This window comes from Brassica oleracea, chromosome C2 (genome assembly GCF_000695525.1).
Source record: "Brassica oleracea var. oleracea cultivar TO1000 chromosome C2, BOL, whole genome shotgun sequence".
Lineage (NCBI taxonomy): Eukaryota > Viridiplantae > Streptophyta > Magnoliopsida > Brassicales > Brassicaceae > Brassica > Brassica oleracea.
In genome coordinates, this window is record NC_027749.1 from 6,779,368 (window position 1) to 6,797,742 (window position 18,375).

The 18,375-nt window shown below is 37.4% G+C and overlaps 5 protein-coding genes across 7 annotated transcripts; 1 reads left to right on the forward strand and 4 right to left on the reverse strand.

Annotated features, from left to right (window-relative positions):
* Window positions 1-1,505: 1,505 nt before the first annotated feature.
* Window positions 1,506-4,109, forward strand: LOC106322882 (GDSL esterase/lipase At5g22810). Its single transcript, XM_013761031.1, has 5 exons — window positions 1,506-1,884; window positions 2,661-2,791; window positions 2,873-3,112; window positions 3,199-3,454; window positions 3,545-4,109. The coding sequence occupies exons 1-5, from the start codon at window positions 1,617-1,619 to the stop codon at window positions 3,736-3,738; spliced, it is 1,089 nt and encodes a 362-aa protein (XP_013616485.1). The 5' UTR covers window positions 1,506-1,616; the 3' UTR covers window positions 3,739-4,109.
* On the reverse strand, window positions 3,840-6,885 carry LOC106322881. Its single transcript, XM_013761029.1, has 11 exons — window positions 6,735-6,885; window positions 6,258-6,587; window positions 5,982-6,047; window positions 5,757-5,896; window positions 5,526-5,652; window positions 5,288-5,439; window positions 5,071-5,206; window positions 4,917-5,001; window positions 4,559-4,836; window positions 4,355-4,479; window positions 3,840-4,147 (listed from the first exon to the last, which is right to left on the reverse strand). Exons 1-11 carry the CDS (start codon window positions 6,855-6,857, stop codon window positions 4,129-4,131), a joined length of 1,581 nt encoding a protein of 526 aa, XP_013616483.1. The 5' UTR covers window positions 6,858-6,885; the 3' UTR covers window positions 3,840-4,128.
* Window positions 6,886-7,726: 841 nt separating this feature from the next.
* LOC106322721 (SRSF protein kinase 2) lies at window positions 7,727-10,191 on the reverse strand. Its single transcript, XM_013760842.1, is given in 8 exon segments — window positions 7,727-8,201; window positions 8,204-8,332; window positions 8,419-8,466; window positions 8,542-8,593; window positions 8,595-9,340; window positions 9,342-9,437; window positions 9,962-10,059; window positions 10,062-10,191. Coding segments are annotated over 8 exon segments (1,581 nt in total). The 5' UTR covers window positions 10,165-10,191; the 3' UTR covers window positions 7,727-7,892.
* Window positions 10,192-11,156: 965 nt separating this feature from the next.
* On the reverse strand, window positions 11,157-13,828 carry LOC106322441 (aspartic proteinase-like protein 2). 3 transcript variants are annotated; one of them, XM_013760454.1, is made up of 10 exons: window positions 13,338-13,828; window positions 13,118-13,247; window positions 12,867-13,033; window positions 12,479-12,706; window positions 12,238-12,400; window positions 12,084-12,157; window positions 11,889-11,985; window positions 11,739-11,805; window positions 11,595-11,666; window positions 11,157-11,507 (listed from the first exon to the last, which is right to left on the reverse strand). In XM_013760454.1, the coding sequence occupies exons 1-10, from the start codon at window positions 13,568-13,570 to the stop codon at window positions 11,347-11,349; spliced, it is 1,392 nt and encodes a 463-aa protein (XP_013615908.1). In that variant the 5' UTR covers window positions 13,571-13,828; the 3' UTR covers window positions 11,157-11,346. The 3 variants fall into 3 exon arrangements, with proteins under 3 accessions (XP_013615908.1, XP_013615907.1, XP_013615906.1); XM_013760453.1 differs by having other exon boundaries at window positions 12,479-12,700; window positions 12,783-13,033; XM_013760452.1 differs by having other exon boundaries at window positions 12,783-13,033.
* A 1,472-nt stretch (window positions 13,829-15,300) lies between these two features.
* On the reverse strand, window positions 15,301-18,299 carry LOC106323312. The gene is made up of 3 exons (XM_013761457.1): window positions 17,868-18,299; window positions 17,563-17,784; window positions 15,301-15,357 (listed from the first exon to the last, which is right to left on the reverse strand). The coding sequence occupies exons 1-3, from the start codon at window positions 18,099-18,101 to the stop codon at window positions 15,301-15,303; spliced, it is 513 nt and encodes a 170-aa protein (XP_013616911.1). The 5' UTR covers window positions 18,102-18,299.
* Between the last annotated feature and the right edge of the window lie 76 nt (window positions 18,300-18,375).

Sequence of the window (18,375 nt, forward strand, 5' to 3'; positions counted from 1 at the left end):
GCTTCGACCGGAGAAGTCGGAATCGGAGCCGGAGAGGTGGCCTCGCCCATCTCAACATCGGAACTTCTCTTGTCACCGTGGGAAGAAGACATGTTGAAGGCAAACGATTTGGAGCTAGAGAGGTTTTGGAGGTTTGAAGAAGGGAATGTGTGAAGCAAATGAATGACAAGAGCTCACTACTTATAGAAGTATGGGCTCAGAATTTTATATTTTTAATATATACTTTCTCAAGAATTTTCTTCCGCGGAGTTTAAAGTAAACTTCGTCCAATACGCCTAACTTTGCCAAAATCGTCAAACCGCGCGCTAGAGTCTCGACTCTAACGAGCTGGGGGGCTAACTATTGGGGTCAAAATTGGTTACGACGAAGTTAACATTCACAACGTCCGAAGAAGAAAATGACAACTTTCTTCGACAAATACTTTTTTGAAATAGATTATTTCTTACAAAAAGCTTTGCGGAGGAAACACGAGACATCGGACAAGAGCTCGAAAAAGGTCGCTACGCAACGACCGAACGCGTGTTCCGCTTGGTCGCTACGTAGTGACAAAGCTCGAGCCAAGCTCGGTCGCTACGTAGCGACCGAGCTCGAGCCAAGCCCGGTCACTACGTAGCAACCGAGCTCTTCCGAAACGTCGATACGACATTAGTCCATGCATTCTCGTCTACCCTTCGATGCTATCTCCCGAAGACCGTAGAGAACCTATTTCATGTTTCCCGCCATTCTAAGTCATCGATCAAACTTTACGGTAAAAACCGCGAAAAGTTCGTTCTTTATCAAAAAAAGCCGTAATAAACGCTTCGAGTCAGAAGACGGCCCAAAGGGACCTAAGACATGACTCGAGGCCCAACTTACGATTTCTTAACCAACAGCCCGTAAGCCGCATGAGGTTTACGCTTGGTTTGCAAGGAAAGATAAATGTCAAGTTTCCGCGGATAAATACGAAATTTTGAAGATAATTACGTAGATCGGAAAAAATAGAATATCTCCATTTTTATGCTATGACGACTTAAGGGCAGAAGAGGAAAAGCGTAAACCGACCTAGGAGCCAGTATATAAGGAGTCCTAGGCGAGAGGCATGAGGAAAGAATTTTTTCGGAGCAAACTTAGCACTTAGAGCGATTTAGGCATATTTCCGTTTTTGTTATTTCGAGCTGTGACTCATTAAGGTTTATCCGTCTTAGGGTTGCTAGAACTAGGAATCTCACCGACAGCTCTCGAGCCCAGGCTTATACCTTGTTGTAACACTCAAACACGGATTCGGAATAAGATCTATTTTGCTCTCTTTTTACGATTTTTGTAATTTGTCGTTGATATCTCGTGTTCTGATTGATTAGCGTGTGGTATTAACAGATCTCCGGGACCTCTGAGAAATTAGGGTTTTCCTAGTTTCCTAATTTAAACCAAAATCGACAGTTCGAATTTCGGTTCCTACGGTTATGTTACATTTAATACAATCACCCAAGTGTTTGTATTTATATAAACACCGTTGCATGCAAAAAACTAGATACACAATTACAAACTCTCATGCTACTCACATAAGCATCCAAAGCAGAAACAAATATACATCATTACCACCACAATCATCATTATTATAACATTTGTCTTTGTAAAAAATGATGGGTTTCTCGAAAGAGTTGGTAGGGTTTGTGTTTAATCTTTGTGTGATTATTGGATCTTTAATGGTTCTTGAGGTAATTGGGGCTGTGAAGGCACAACTTGTTCCATCGATGTTCATATTTGGTGACTCGGTGGTTGATGTGGGAAACAACAATCATATCTACACAATCGTCAAAGCTAATTTCCCTCCTTATGGAAGAGATTTCACTACCCATACACCCACAGGACGCTTCTGCAATGGCAAGTTAGCTACTGACTTCACCGGTACTGTTTTCTTGTTCTTTTATTCTTCATATTATTCGAGTGATACATATATATCTAATTACATGCAACATGATGGTGTATACATCCATGCATGACACATGTAACATCATGTTATGTATTCACAATACATTATGCATGTATTCAAAAATCATCTAGTTGCAGAATAATTTAGTTGACTCCTGAGAGTAATTGTTATAAATGCACCTATACTAAATAATGTTATAAACGAAGGATAGTAAATGTCAATGTTCGGTGCACCCAAACTTGACATTTTTGTGTTGTCGAGCCCATCGTCACTAATGCATGCACACTAAATCCTATTTTTTCACTTCTATATAAACGATCGTTTCGATCAATTGTAATACATCATCCCTTCTTCTTCTTATAACATATTTTCTTCCATTATTAGTGTTATCTTCTTTCTGCGGGTATAAAATTTTGCCCTATTTAAAATTTATCGATTCTATAAAATTATAAGTTATTTTATAATAAATAACAATATAGAGGGAAACTGCAATACACGGATCCTAAGAAACACCAAGCTACATAGAAAATTATGAGCCATCACTTGATGATTACATTAATCCAGGTCAAAAACAAACTAGCTGACCAAAAATAGTGAAGAATCAAACTACTTGTTGGACTGTATTTGCATGCAGTATAAACATATTGCTAATGTACATGCAATTTGATTGCTATTTGTTCAAGTGTTAAAACATGCATACATATGTACTAAATACAATACTAATTACTAAAAAAATTGTTTGTTTGTGCAGCTGAGAATCTTGGGTTCACATCCTACCCACAAGCTTATCTAAGCAAAAAGGCAAAAGGCAGAAACCTTTTGATTGGAGCTAACTTTGCCTCTGCAGCTTCTGGTTATTACGATGGCACAGCCAAGCTCTACGTTAGTACCATTTGTCACCATAATTTTCTGTATTATTATCACCTCTCTTTCTGTATTAACTGATTGTTTTTTGTCATGAAGAGTGCAATTTCATTGCCGCAACAGCTAGAACATTACAAAGACTACATAAGCCGAATCCAAGAAATCGCCGCTTCCAGCAATGCAAACGCCACTTCCATAATCTCAGATGGCATTTATGTCGTCAGCGCAGGGAGCAGTGACTTCATACAGAACTACTATATCAACCCTCTCCTCTACAAAGTTCAGTCACCTGATGATTTCTCCGATCTGCTTATCCTCTCCTACTCCAACTTCATTCAGGTTATCTATAAACTTCCTCCTTATCATCACTTTCATTTATATGTTTAATGTACTTAATGGTTAGTAATCTTTTATTTTTCTTCTAGAATTTATATTCTTTAGGAGCAAGAAGGATAGGAGTGACTACACTTCCACCATTAGGATGTTTACCAGCGGCCATAACAGTGGCTGGTCCAAACGAGGGTGGATGCTCAGAGAGTCTTAACAACGACGCAATCTCCTTCAACACCAAACTCAATGCGACGTCACAGGACCTTAAGAGAAACCTCATTGGACTCAACTTGGTCGTCTTTGATATCTATCAGCCTCTCTATGATCTCGCCACAAGGCAATCCGATTTTGGTATTACAGAATGTGTTAATCATTAAACAATTTGATTATGAGTAACAGGATTAACATTTGTGTGTTTTTTTTTAATAATATAATGTTCAGGATTTGCAGAGGCAAGAAGAGCATGTTGTGGAACAGGATTGCTAGAGACATCGATACTGTGTAACCCTAAATCAGTAGGGACATGTACTAATGCAACTGAGTATGTATTTTGGGACGGGTTTCATCCAACAGAAGCTGCTAACAAGATTCTCTCAGACAATCTCTTGCTCTCTGGCATCTCTCTCATCTCCTAATGATCCATCTCTCTTTCTTCTCGAGATCATTGTTGCTTTTGACTATGGCTTAAGATTTGTTACTTCCACTATGTGCTGTTGTTTTGCCCATTTGAATTTCAAGACAATCGAGATTTATCTAGAGACTCTGAATCTTCTCGTTCTGAAAATTTGAGTTTTTTTCCCTAATCTCTTTCTCTGGTTTACATTTTATCAGACAGTGTCTTAAGTGATCTATGACTATGAGAACACACAGGCAAGTTCTAACCTGAACATATGTCTGTTCAAAAGCTCACTGGGTCGGCGATTTCTTAAAGCTTGCGACTTCATGTGTCAATATGTGATGATGCCTTGGTTGACCATGAAAGACAGAGAAGATTGAGAACTTATAAGCGAAATATTCCCCATGAGTTAAGACCCTTCAACTGATCTACAATTGAGAAAGAAGAAATTATGAATTTAAGTCAATCTGACAGTTGAATGAAACTTTAAACAAGATCCAAGTCTATGGAACTGTAAGATCAATTGCAATATAAGAGTGTTCTGAGTTTCAGATTTCCAAAATCACCTGAAGTAAGGTATTTGAATGCAAACAAGTCTTACAATGCTTATGCTAGAGATGGAGACAAAAGCTTACTTGATATATCTTTGACAGCAATCATATAGTCTTTTAACATCAGCTGTGTTTACAGAGCAGTCCCCATTCATGCTTTCCTCCTTGCGAATATTCCAATTGTTCAACATCGACTCAATCTTTTGTATCTGTTATCACTAAAGGTCAAGAAAAGATCTGTGCAAGAATGTAAGATCAACAGAAACAGAGGAATATAAGAGTGGATACAGCAATCCTTCGCGCGCTTGACTTTCCCTGGGAAGGGAATGAGTTTAGAGACTCCTCTTTTGGATCTTCTTCTAGTTGGATATCAAGAAGATCATCTTCTATAATATCTGAGTTCCTTAGGAAAACCAATATGTACTGTCTCACACAAGATGTGTCTATCTCAGACTCATTAACTCTGGCAAGTAACCTAGCAATAACGCTCCAAAGAGCTCCTCTTGCTTCTACGTCATCCGAAGCAAATGGTAAAGTACTGAATAAACCTTCCAAGAAAGAAAAATCTGCAACGTGCAGTAATCTTAGCATCAGTTGAACAAGCTAATCTATGCAAATGTCATGGATTAAAAAGTAATTAGTTCACCTTGCGATACTTCTTGAATGAAACTGACTGTTTCCGACAGAATATTTGCGACTAAAACTCCTGCAGTAACACAACATGCAGCCACCTACAGTGAAGTCGAGTTTGTTAAATTACAACTCAGTGGAAAAGCTCTTATATCAAAACCAAAAACTACCTCGGCTTTGTCCTGAAGTTTCATAAGATCACAGACTAAGTGAAAAAGTTGTTTGCTAGAGCAAATCTCTTTAGAATGAGTATCTGAAGCAGAAAGGGCTTCAACAGCTCGGAAAATCATTTCAAGAACGGAGTACCTGTAAAATCATACACAAGTGGTAAAGCATTACTAACACCTGATGACCCCTTAAGATAAGAGTTTCTATTAATTCCATTACCTTTCTGTAACTCTTTCTTTTATCAACTTGCTCATTTCGAAGGAAAGAAGATTGATCAACAGACTCGTCAAACCTAGAGTCATTAGTGGAGGGATCAGTAGCTTCCCAACCTCTGATTGATCTTCTAAGATAGCTAACAATAGCCCTACACTCTATCGAAAAAAATGTAAATCATTTAAGCATAAGATTCACCAGTGCAAGTATGACTTGAGTTACAAGCACAAGTATCAGAAGTTACCTTGTCAATAAGATGAGGATTCAAGGTATTTTCCGCAATCCACAAAATACGGCGTAGTATATCATCAGACTGCAAATACTCAGCCCAAAAATTGCATCCAGATCCATAGAGACCTGTGGTGAGTATCCTAATGGAAACACAGATTCAAGTTAGTTAGATAATCCAAAACAACTGATCAAAGCATGAATCTGCATTTGACGTTCAACAAATATGATTTATGATTTCTCTTGCCTGCAAACTTCAGTTAGGCATTGAGTATCATCGAGAAACAACTGCCCCACAAGTGTATTGACGAGTCCGGATGTAGACTCAATGTGTTTCAACAGAGATTCATGGCAAGCAAGGTTCCCAATAATCCCGAGAGATATTTCCTTGCAAGTCCAAACGAAAACATTACAATCATTTCAGGAAGAGAGAGAGAGAGAGAGAGATAAAACAGGAAGTGGGGTTTCGTACTCGAATGCGGTCAGATGTTGAAACTAGAAGGTTTGCGTGAAGCACTTGTAAAATGAGGTTATGTAACTGCAAAGCCAAAAGACAGAATAAGAAAATTAACCACAGACTTGCAGTCTCAATTACAGTGCGTAGAGTCGATAGATAGATCATTACAAAAAAGGAACTACATGGAACCAATTTGTAAACTCAACTCAAGAACAGTGCTACTAGTCGGCATTGAAATGTTGAGAGAAAAGAAACGAAAAAAAGGCATTACTTCAAAGTGTAAACTATTACCATAAGCTCAGCATGGGTTTCACTGGCGGCAAGATCCCACAAAACGCAACCATGCTCTTCCCATGCCTCTTCCACTGATGAACTCGCCTTGTCCTTCTCCTCGGAAGTGGAATCTTTACGGTTACCTCCAATGTCCATGCTCTCTGGATCACCCTTAGAAGCAGCATCCACAAACCCATCTCCAGACCAAGCTTGAACCGCAGTGTTGGCATTCATATGCCTTAACTCGGTGCTTTGATCACGTTCTTCACTTCCCGAATCGATAGGAAGGAGTTTCCTTATCAGTGAGATTACATAGCTAGGATCAACTGTAGTATCAAGGTCGAACACCTGCCAGAAACATACAAAGGTCACAGCTTTCAATCCATTATTTACAAACAAAAAGTACGATGAAACTATCTTTTAGCTCAGTTTCTACAATTAAGCGCAAAGGGAGATATTATCGAGAGCAAAGAAAGAGTCACGGCGGAGCTTTACCTCATCAGGTGGAGGCGGGGGATGATGCGAGGGACAATCCATTTCTGTTTCTTCTTCTCTTCTTTCATCAGAATGTTTCTCTTCAAGTTTACTTCTTTGCTTCACTTCATCGTCTTCCTCCATTGAAGCTCTCTCTCTCTCTCTCTCTCTCTGTGTGTTTTGTTTCTCCTCTGCCCTTATTTCCATTCGAACATATCTTTTACCTAATTCGCAAAACAGTCCTTCTACTAATTCATGTTTCATTTTGTAACCTATATTAATCTATTCTACAAAATAACACTTGCCTAATTTTAAGCGATTTTTTTACATATTTTTGTTCTTTTTAAACTAATTATAACCACTTCATTTGTATTTTCTAATTATTTCGGCTTCATTTATTATATAATACAATATAGAACTTATTTATTTTAAGTGTTTTTATTACATATTTTACATTCCATTTTTCAGTTTTTCTAATTATTTCATTAATTATATTTACCATAATAATTTGCCAACATTTATTCGAATTAAATTTAACCAAAATAATTTCATAAATTTGAATGAAATTGATTTATTCATGACAAGAATTCAACCGACCAGTTTGAGAATGGATCGTTTATTTTGTATCGAATTTTTGGTTTTAACTTTGTTCGGATATTCTAAATCTTTGGACAGGATTCAGATTCAAATCCTTCTGGGTCGAATAGATTTGCAGGAACCTAAAATATCCAAATAACTTATTTATTTAGAAATGTTATTAAACAATTTATAAAAAGATAAAAATTAACATCCACGCGGATAAGTAGATCAAGCTCTATTTTATTTTATTTTATTTTAAAGGACTTTTACCTTTTATACACATTTGCCATTAGTCAGGCTCCTATTAACTTAGAGAAAGGTGAGTTCATAAAATGTCATGATATATAATTTTAGTGTGCTTTTCATTGAACCCAGAGGACTTGTAAGCTATGCCATCATTGCCTATGATCTGCACCACACTATTTGGTAGCGTTATGAATCATCTCAATTGGTTCAAAAGCCAATGAGTTTTCAAAATCTTTTGTTTTCAACAAGCGAAGGGAACAAAATAATAATCAATACAGTATCCAAATCCTTGATTCCCGAAGAAGAGATCAAAAGACAAATACAAAACTTTTTTTCACTAGGATTCTGTTTTCTTTAAGTGCGAAGATCACTACGAGCAGATTGACGACCTTCTCTTCCTGAGGTCTTCAACTCTGAGCCATCAATAGCTATATTCCCAACACCAACCTCCATAGCTTCCCTCTCATCCTTTTCCTTGCTTTTATTCTCATCCCTTGCTTCTTCTTCTTCTTCTTCTTTGAGTCTTCGTGGACTCGACGATGCTTTCAACGATCTAGGGACAGGATTCATCCAAGGGTGCGTTAAGCACTGAGCAGCCGTAGGTCTCTTCTCAGGTGCGAACTCAAGAATGGGAGTGATGAAGTCTTGCAAAGCAACCGCATCGCATCTTCCTCGCTGAACTCATATTTCTCCATTAAAACCTTGCTCAGTGGCCAAAACCGTAACCTCCTAATGTGCCTTAGCTCACCCTGTCTGTTGAAGTAATCCCGTGAATACCGTCCTCCTAATGCAATCTGCATCAAAAAGTCCCATCATCAATGCCAAACTCGAAAACGATACTGATTGACAAGTTAAAACACTGTGTTTCTCAGAGCTTTACCTTTCGTGGCATCATCCCAAGAAGCTCCATCATCAACGCCAAGTGATCCTGAAACGAAACTCCATCAGTATTGAATCACAAACGAACTAAAAAAGAGCAAGTAAGAGATATATATATATATACCTCATCACGCTCAAAGTTTTCACCACTGTGAGGATCGAATAGGACATCACCAGCAGATGCAGGCAAACGACCACATATCCGCCGAGGTTGAGTACTTTGAGCCGAGAATAACCTCGGGAGATCGGTACTGCCTTGTCTGAATATCACTTGTGAACTGTTTATAAGTCCAGCAAGCATTCCCAAAATCAACCAGCTTGCACTTCCTATCAACATCCGCGAGTAACTTCCGCCTTGTGGACCGACTTCCTCTCCGATTGTTGCCACTCTTTTGGCTGTCTTTTGCTCTTTCTGAACTCTCCGCAGTTGAGTTTCCGTTCGAAGCTCTCTCATTCTCCTCTGAACCTTCCTCTCCACCGCATCCTTCAACCACTACCTTCTTAGCTTTCTTACGGATCTTCTTCTTCTTCTGATTCTTAGTCATATCCGCACCGTACGTGTAACTCTTAGTTTCTTCTTTATCAACGGTAACCGTCTTGTCCTTATCGTTTGGAAGAACGAGAGGAGTACCAGATCTCCGAGCATCTGCTTCAGGGTTGATGGTGGAACATAACACAATGTTCTCCGGCTTGATATCGGTGTGAATAATAGAGAGCTTGCGGTGGAGATAATCCAACCCAACTAAAATATGGAAACAGAGCTCTTTCACCATGCTAAGAGGAACACCTCGGTAATCGCTGTACTTGATGACCGACAAGAGGTTATCTCCCAAATACTCGAAGACCATGCAAACATGTTGCCCGTTAGGACCCGCGTGCTTGAAATGATCAAGAAGCTTCACAACACACTTGGTATCATCAGCTGTCGCCTTCAGCAATCTGTTTCAAGATTTTAATCTCGTCCATTGCTGCCTCAGTGTAGTGCTGTGCGCTCTTCTGGATCTTCAAAGCTACATAACGCTACAAACAATGAATCAAAAAGCAAGATCAAAATCCAACATGATAAACAGAGAGTTCCAAACATAAAACTTGTGAACTTGTAACTCAATCCTCCTAACAAAGGAATTCTCTAAAACCCTAAATTGAATATCTGATAAACAAAGAAGAAGGAAAATCAAAATCTACATCCACAGAGAACCAGTAGATAAAACTTGTGAACTTGTAACAACAAGAGCTTCCATCTTCAACATTCTCAATCTAAAGCAATCCAAAAAGCTAGCTCAATCCTAACAAAGGAACTTCCTCCTCTAAAACCCTACATTGAATCTCTGATAAACGAAGAGAAAGCAAGATCAAAAATCTACATCCACAAAGAACCAATAGAAAAGAATTGTGAACTTGCTATAAAGTTTCCATATTTCAACATTCTTATTATACAGCAATCCAGCAAGGTAGCTCAATCCTTACAAAGGAGCTTCCTTTTACTAAAACCCTAACTTGAATCTCTGATAAACAAACTATGAAGAAGAGAAAAGTGAGCTTACAGAGTTTAGGGTGTCCCAAGCGAGCCAAACAGTGGAGAAGTGACCCCAACCAAGCTTACTCTGAATCACATAAGATCCATTCTTGAAAGTATCCCCACTCGCACCGCGTGGTAGCCTCCTCTCCTGTAATCCTCTGTTCCTTCGTCCTCCGACGAGTAATCGCTAGCGTCGCTGAGACGTCCGCCGTTCTTCTCATCAGCCATCGCCGGAGTTAAACTAAACACAAGAGGGGGCTAAATAAATATATGAAAAACCGAACCAATAGCTGAGTGGATATCCAAATTTTTAAGAGGTAGTTTACACTATTGAAAATAACCAAATATATTATAAATCATTTGAACTACTTCATATTCTATCCTAAAAATTATAACCGGAGAAAAAAAGACAAAAATAGCACTAAATCAAGTTTTTGTTCCCAAACTAGCATTCAAGGTCAAAAGTCACAAAAATAGTGTTTTATCAAAAGTCACAAACTTAGGGTTTAGAGTTAAAGGGTGGGGTTTAAGATTTAGAGTTTAGGGTTTAGAGTTTAGGGTTTAAAGTTTAGGGTTTAGAGTTTAGGGTTTAGGGTTTAGAGTTGAGAAATGAGGTTTTGGGGATAAGATTTCAAATTTTGAAAAATAAAAAAATTAAAATTTTCAAAAAATAAAATGCTATTTTGGTCATTTTAGTTTTTGAGTGCTATTTTTGTGATATAAACTTAGAAATGTGTTATTTTGGAGATTTGCCCTTATAACTACCCAATTTTATTTTCTAAAACTCTCAAATTGTTTAAATTTTTTATCCAAACTAACAAAAATGATTCGAAAATCGGAAACATAACTGAAAAAACAGAATTGGACCTTAAATTTTTTTTTGGGTATTAGTTAGTTTCCAACATTGTTATCCAAACTGAAACCAAACCAAATTTTCTAAATATCAAAATAGATTCTAGAACAAAAAATAAAAAAATTGAAAAAACCGAACCGAAGCAGAAATGCTCATACCTAATTGTGACTTAAAGTTTGAAACTTGTTTTAGTATTAAGGGCCCTATTGGTGAAGGTCCTTGATCGGTAGTTGACTAAGAATTAGTTTTTGAGCAATGCAGTTGCCTCTGGTCATTTGATGCACTTCATATTCTTTTATGCTCTTGGGTATTGAATATCTAATTACTTTAGTGTATTATACTTGATATCAAAATAGTGCCTTGGATCAGAACAAAGAGATACACAAACACCACTAAGAAACGAATTATTACATCCGTAACTATAACAATAGAATGTAACAAACAAAGAAGTTAACTTCTCTTCTGCTTGGCTTCGCCGGTCGGGAGATAATTACTCTCCAGCAACCACAAACAACACACAATAAACTAGATAAATGCAAATCTGTAAAAGTTGTCTGCTATAAAAACATGTTGATTACCAATAGTAATAACATAATAATGTTTCCGACAATGTCCAAAGACAGCTTCTGTGGCGCTGCATTGTCACTAAACTGTCCTGCGTTCACGTACTCGCTTCTTCCGCTGCTGCTAGTCGCAGAGACATTTACAGACATTGAACCTGAAAGAAGTTTGAGAGATTTGTATATGTGAAAAGATGAGAATGCTTATGGATCACGTTTGAGTTTAAAAGGAATGAGATTTTTACAGTCGTAGTTCGCCCATCCGATTCTCTGACCGACCAGATCATAGACAAAGATTTTGTCTTTAAGAACTAAATCTGCAATGGCAAAAGATGTAAAACATATGTTTCTGTACTACAGAACGTAAATTTCAAGTAATAAAGGCTTACCTCCAAGGATCGTTATCCCTTGATTCTGTATCCTTTGAAAACCGATGCACCACACTGCAGTACCTCCCTAGATAGCATAGTGCAGAGACTGATGTTATACCGGAAAAGAAACAGATTCCTACAAATGGAAGCAGAGTTAAAAGTACTTACGACGTTGTTTTGCTGTATGAGGTAATCCTGAGGATTCAAGAACATGGATGCTCCACCAGCAAAGTTCAAGCTGACCGGTGGAAACACGTCTGCCACACTGATCATTTTACAGTAACAACCAAACAAATGTTTCAGCATTTTTTCCACTATATTGATACTACTAATAAGAAGACATGCTTAGAAGATAGTATGAACCTCGAGGTTAATACGTAACATTGATTCCCTTTGGAAACAACGGGTCTCACAGACTGCGAAACAGCATTCGTGATCTGAAAATTTCCACAAGAAAGATTGCATTTTAGATACGCTATGGGAGACAAAAACTGCACATGGGAGTTTTATTACTTACAGCTTCAACGAAAGGAATATAGGCTGCTTCAGAAAGGTAAGCCAACGTTGTACCAGTATCGATGATCGTTCCCTGGCCGTTCGATGTGGAGAAGACAGATGGATTGATAGGTAAAGCTTGGCCATTCACTGAGATGCTCAGCAGATTCACATTGTAATGAGGCCTGAGATCATACGATTAACATTTGAACAGTTCTTTTTGAAATGAAACCGTTTAGAGGAGGGATAAAGAGATCTTTTACTGTGAGGGAACGAGTGGAGTAAAGACCATGTTTGGCTCCACAATCTCTCCAAGAACCAATATCCCTCCGCCTCCGTTCTCTCCTTTCAAGCAGTGTGAGAACACTCTAGGAGCTACTCCCTGCGAAGCGAGCTGAGAAATCACAGACATTCCTTGTTGCCCGAACCCGAAGATCCCATCAACAGCTCGGTCCGGCTTCACTAAATCCCCCGTCTGCGAGGTGCTGCATCTGTTCCAGAAAGAGAACAAAGTCAAGTCTAGTGGCCTGTATTGATGATTTTTGAACATTGATGAAATAAACTCACCCGAACACAACCTGAGCGGTTGAGTTTGGGACAAGAGAGCTTCCAACAATCATGTCAAACTGCAAGAGATCAGAGACGTAGTACCCCGAGGTGCCACTTCCATCTCCATACTGAAACGTGTAAGCGCAGAGGTTGTTTTGAACAGAACAGCCTGAGTCAGAGGACTGAACGCCCCAGCTGCATCTTTGGTCAGAACATGAGATTGGCGTCGCTGTTGCCGAGCTCCCTGGATCAAAGTAATTCAATTGAATCTGCAAAACAGAGCATCGCATTAATCTCAAATATCAGATAATTTTCAAAAATGAAAAAAGAAAAGAGATGGAGAAGGTTTTTACTTGGAGTCCACTGGTTTGAGGACAGCCATTGCAAGAAGCACAACTAACCCACAACACATCGCTTCCTGTGTCAATCTGTACATAAAAGTCTCTTGGAGGTGATCCCAGTCGCAGTTTCGTGTAGTATAATCTGTTTTTAAAAACCAAAGAAACAACCTTTTTGATTGAGACAATGACTCAAACACCTTGTGGGCAATTAAAGATGGAAACTTTATGTTACCCAACGACGAAAGGATCAAAAGTTCCGTCGACGGGGAAATCAACTACTCCGCCGAGAGACTGCAACAATCTGCCGTGCCTGGTTCTGTCACGCGCCTTGAGTTCATTCATTTCCATCTCGTGATTCGCCGGAATGGCTCTTTCCAGTTTCAGGGCCGCCGGGAAACCGGAAGATGAAACCGAAACCGGTAGTAAACAAATTAGAATAGCGGTTGAAAACAGAGCAGCCGCCATGGCTGCTTACGAGTTGTGGTAATGGTCTAAGTTGCTGACAAGTGGTGAGATCTCTATATGTCGTCGGGAATCGAAAAGATCAAAACTTTATCCTTGTGGGAGGACATAGAATGGAGAAATAAGCCGCGAAATTGTAAAGTGTTATGATCGTCGTCAATCTCGGATTTTCATGAAAACAGAGAATTTGCAGATTCGCTTCTTTTATGAGAGAGAGAGAGATAGAGAAGTACGCAGTGTTAATTGTTAAACAGAGGATGAGAGGATGTTCCAGTGCAGAATCTATATATCTATATATATATATATATAAAATGTCCGTCTCTCTGCTCTGTGAATAGACCTCAGCGCCACGTCATTAAGTCGACTGTTCTGGTCTCGACACGTGTCCGTCAACTCTAAAGTGCTGCGTTTCAATTAATGGGATAGGTTTAATTTGGACTTGCTAAAAAACCAAGAAATTTGACTTAGGATGAGCCATTCAGCAAGACTATTATTTTTGAAGTTGGTATGTACGAAAAACATTATTTGACTTAGGTTATGACATGTTTTTTCTTCTTCCCGCTGAAAAAAAACTGCAGCGTTACTGTTCTCTGTTAGATTTATTAAATACAATTAATGTTTTCATTAATATCACCGACCCACTCATCCGAGACGTCTCATTCCATACATCTCCTATCTCAAATTGTTGTGGATTTAAACCTATAAATAAGTGAATTTAATTCAGTGAAGATCATCATTTTTTCCTTCTAAATCATTCCGCAGATTTCTACGGTATTTTTTCGATTGTCGGCAACAGATTATTCTGTGTTGATAGCTGCTTGATTATGAAACAAATGTTGCTGTAGATTTGCTTGATAATCAGCTAGAGTCTGTTTTTCAGTGATTTATTCCCACCAGATAACCAGTCTCCGATTTTTATTTGAAGTCTCAATCGAATCTGCCCCATTGGGGATGTAATATTTTACACTTCTTTGTTATAATTGAATATCATCTCTCAAATAAATAAATAAACTGAAGAGATAAAGACGCATTTGATTTTTCTCAAGGCTTTTCTTTTAAGATGATGGTGACGAAAATATGTATTAAAAAATAGAGTAAATAGCTTCTTTACGACTGTACGATCATATATTTTTGTTAACTTTATTGAATAGAGTTATTTAGTAATGTTAAATCAAAGCCCGATTCAAAGAAACACAAATACAAAGTAGTAAATGCCAGTTTTGTAATTTGCAATTTCTTTTATTAATAAACATTATTTTTTTTTAACAATAGTTTTTTTTACTGAAGCGAACAATAGTTTCCTATTAAGTTCTGTATTTATTACGGAAAACAAATTAAATAATGCATTTTCATTTAATCTGTACACTGTATACTGTCTGTAAATGTTTTGAAAATCTTCGTGACAAAAAAAAACTTAATTTTGATCCATTAATTTGTCTTAAAAAAAAATCAGTATTCATTTAACTTTTAGTAAATCCTTAAAACCCTAAAAATAAGAGAAAATAACAAAAATATGCCACTTGGATTTTAATTCAAATAGCACCAGACTTTCACGTGCAAGTGCCATAGTTTATGTCTCTTACTTTTTTCTTACCTCTTCCAATAAAACACAAACATTATTTTTTTTAAACACAACTTTAGTAAGTAAACTATTGTTTTTGTGTTCCAAACAAAAAAAAAACTATTAGCACCAAACTTATGAGTTTATATGGTCCTAAACAGGTTGTTTCCCTTTAAGAATAAGAGAACAAACGGTCTCTGACAATCTTTATGTGAGCTTCCAAGTAGGGCTGTTAAATATTTCTTATAAATCACAGGAAGAATATGAAACTTAGGGCTGAGACTTAAATTGCATGTTAATTTTGAACTCAAGTGGTTTTCCAAATAAAGCTAAAAATTTCATGTTAATTTAACCTCCGAGTTAATACTTACAGTACTAAAAACATTCCAAAAAAGTTCAAAATCGTCTACCTATCATACCATCACTAAAAACTCACTATTAATTTTGCAGGGCCACATACGAAAACCAAAAAGAATTGTCATATTAACCCAAACAACATTTAAAAGACAAAATATAAAGATCAGTTCACATACTCAAGCTTCCTACTTTAAAAGGGCCAAACACTAAAATTGAGATATGACAAATAAATTATTTAGATGTTAATATATAATAAATCACTTACATTAACTAAATGTGATTTTTTTAAATACTTTAATAAAAAAAATTCAATTGAAAATGATATAATAACTCAATCATAGTAATATCATAGAAGCAAAAAGTCAAACAAAAATTATTTACAAATTAACTAACCAATAACTTAAATTAATAAAATAGTATATTTCATACGCACCTTTTGCAAATGTGAACCTAAAACACAAATTACAAAATTATATAAAAATTAATAACATAGATCACAAGTAAAGTATATCTCGTCCGTAGGGCGGGCCGACCCTACTACTCCATAAGCACATGTGTTTTTTAATCTATTTATTATATTGTGACAAAACAGGTAAGAAAATAATCATAACTTCATGTTGTTGGAGGAAAAAAGTTTATATGATTATGTAAATGTGATGAGTGCTGTTTATAATTATTTTTGGTGACGGAAATAGATAAATCTGCAGATTTCTATATAATATGATAATTTATATTTTCGTTTCAGAGTTTAGTGAGGAGTTTTATCAGTAACTTTTTCTTTGAATTCTATAAGGAATATTATTAAAATAAATCAAAACCATATAGCTGCTTAACAAACAAGTAATTACTATCAGATACAAAAGGTAAAACTATATATGCAAAACAAGGATTAGGGATTTTCATCAAAAAGGGAAGACTGGGTCTATGGAAGGTTCTTGGCAGCATCTGCTTTTGCTTTGTTTTGTTTGTTTCTTCTGGTTACCTAGACCACATAATGCGTAATTTTAACGCACCTCTTGATTTATCTATTTAAGCAAATTGTATTGTCATCTGTTCATCTGCATGATGGCATTCGTAGAGTTTTTGAGTTAGTCGTGCATATCTCAAGTAATACCCTCCTCGGATAACTAATATATGAATGAGCTAGAAGATGTTTTGTGTTACATCATTGACGTGAAGAGTATAGAATTAAAAGTTTTTTCCATAATTCCACCGGAATTTAAATTGATAGATATTGAAATGTTTAAAACGCATGGTAAAAGTTGCTTAACAAACAAGTTATGACTTATAAAATACAAAAGGTAAAACTATATATGAAACAAAGATTAGGGTTTTTTTCTTAACAAAAAAGGTACAAGAAAACAGGAGGATTCTGATGGCCGAAATCGTCAGAAATTCATCGGAATAGACCGATTCCAACGAATTTCTGACGAACCAATTCGTCGGTATCATTTTGTCGGAAAAAAAGTATTCGTCGGAATTTCGTCAGACCTTCAGACGACTTTCTGACGAATACCGAGAAACGTCATTCTAACGAACTTCCGACGATATTCCGATGCGGACACACGAGACCAGAGTTCATCGGAAAAAGTATATACCGACGGAGCACGTTCCTCGGACTATACTGACGAATGGAGTCCTCGGAAAATACCGACGGACAATGGTTCGTCGGAAGATACCGACGGACAATGGTTCGTCGGAATTTTTCGAGGAACCTTCTCCGTAAGTATTTTCCGACAAACCATAGTCCGTCGGTATTTTCCGAGGACTCCGCGTTGAACTTCTTCTGGGATGCCAGCTCAGCAAGGATAGTGGCATTCTTCGAACGGATAGTGGCATTCTCAGAAAAGATAGTGGTGTTCTGCTCCTCCAATGCCCCCAATCCGTTCATCTTTGTCATGTAGCTCCTCGAGAATCATGGGATCGGCATACGGAGCTTGCAAAGAAGATGCCGGATACGAAGAAGCACGGCGGGCCAACCCAACTAAACGGCCTCCTTTCCTTTTAGGAACCGCCTAAAAAAATATTTAAAGTTAGTAATCAAAATTATAAAAAATATATTAATAAAAAAAATTACCTTTTCAACCATTTCATTTATTTGCAATAGGGACAAGTTGGTTGAAGCTCCCGTAGAATCGCCGTCATCAGAGAGATGCTGAGATTGAGATGCTATTTCAGCTTCCACAAAATCAACGACACCTTTGATCACGGGGTCCTGAATTTGACTTGTCGTCTTGTTAGTGTGAGCCACCTTAATGAGTTGGAGACGATCAACGGGATTGCCGTCATTTGCTTCGATCTAAAAAACCGTCATTATTAGCCAAGAAATATATAAAATATTTATTTAAAAAATATAAAGATAAATAATAATAAAAAACTTACAAGTTCATCCTCCTTAGTAGACATAGAGCAAGCGCCGAGATTGTGCACATACATACCTTTCCCGCCACGATCGCCCTTCCGGTTCTTGGAGTTCCTAGAAGACGTCTCTGCAGTTTCTTCCTTCTCCCAATGAGCTATCAACTGCTCCCACATCGTCCCGTTGATGAACCGTGGCGTCTTGTTCTTCTGCCAAACTGTCTTCCACGCGTTCATCTGCTTCGTATAAGAGTCCATGGCATTTTCGTTGAATTTCTTACGGACTGTTTCTGTGAGATCGGAGTGCCAGTTGAACTCTTACTACAAAATAAACATAATTTAATAAGTAAATATATTTAAAAAAATGTAAATACTTTAAAAAAATGAAGAGTTACTACCGCAAACTGACGAAACCACAACTCTCGTTCGTCGGAAGGGATCACACTCCACTTTGAATATCCAAAACAGAGCATGGAGTACATCATCTGGTTGAGGCTTCTGCTAATGCCATTTCTCGACTTGGTGAACCTTT

Bases quoted from the DNA above. Each gene is read 5' to 3' on its own strand.
- LOC106322882 (XM_013761031.1), top strand. From the start codon at position 1,617: ATGATGGGTTTCTCGAAAGAGTTGGTAGGGTTTGTGTTTAATCTTTGT. The intron at 2,792-2,872 runs GTTAGTACCATT...TTTGTCATGAAG, and splicing joins ATGGCACAGCCAAGCTCTAC to AGTGCAATTTCATTGCCGCA. The intron at 3,113-3,198 runs GTTATCTATAAA...TTTTTCTTCTAG, and splicing joins CCTACTCCAACTTCATTCAG to AATTTATATTCTTTAGGAGC.
- LOC106322881 (XM_013761029.1), bottom strand. From the start codon at position 6,857: ATGGAGGAAGACGATGAAGTGAAGCAAAGAAGTAAACTTGAAGAGAAA. The intron at 6,048-6,257 runs GTAATAGTTTAC...TTGGCTTTGCAG, and splicing joins AAACCCATGCTGAGCTTATG to TTACATAACCTCATTTTACA. The intron at 5,653-5,756 runs GCAAGAGAAATC...TGTTTCCATTAG, and splicing joins TGCCTAACTGAAGTTTGCAG to GATACTCACCACAGGTCTCT.
- LOC106322441 (XM_013760452.1), bottom strand. From the start codon at position 13,570: ATGGCGGCTGCTCTGTTTTCAACCGCTATTCTAATTTGTTTACTACCG. The intron at 12,401-12,478 runs GTAAAAGATCTC...GTATGATCTCAG, and splicing joins ACTCCACTCGTTCCCTCACA to GCCTCATTACAATGTGAATC. The intron at 11,806-11,888 runs GTAAGTACTTTT...TATGCTATCTAG, and splicing joins TCATACAGCAAAACAACGTC to GGAGGTACTGCAGTGTGGTG.
- LOC106323312 (XM_013761457.1), bottom strand. From the start codon at position 18,101: ATGGACTCTTATACGAAGCAGATGAACGCGTGGAAGACAGTTTGGCAG. The intron at 17,785-17,867 runs GTAAGTTTTTTA...ACGGTTTTTTAG, and splicing joins CTACTAAGGAGGATGAACTT to ATCGAAGCAAATGACGGCAA. The intron at 15,358-17,562 runs GTAATTTTTTTT...AATATTTAACAG, and splicing joins TAAATGAAATGGTTGAAAAG to CCCTACTTGGAAGCTCACAT.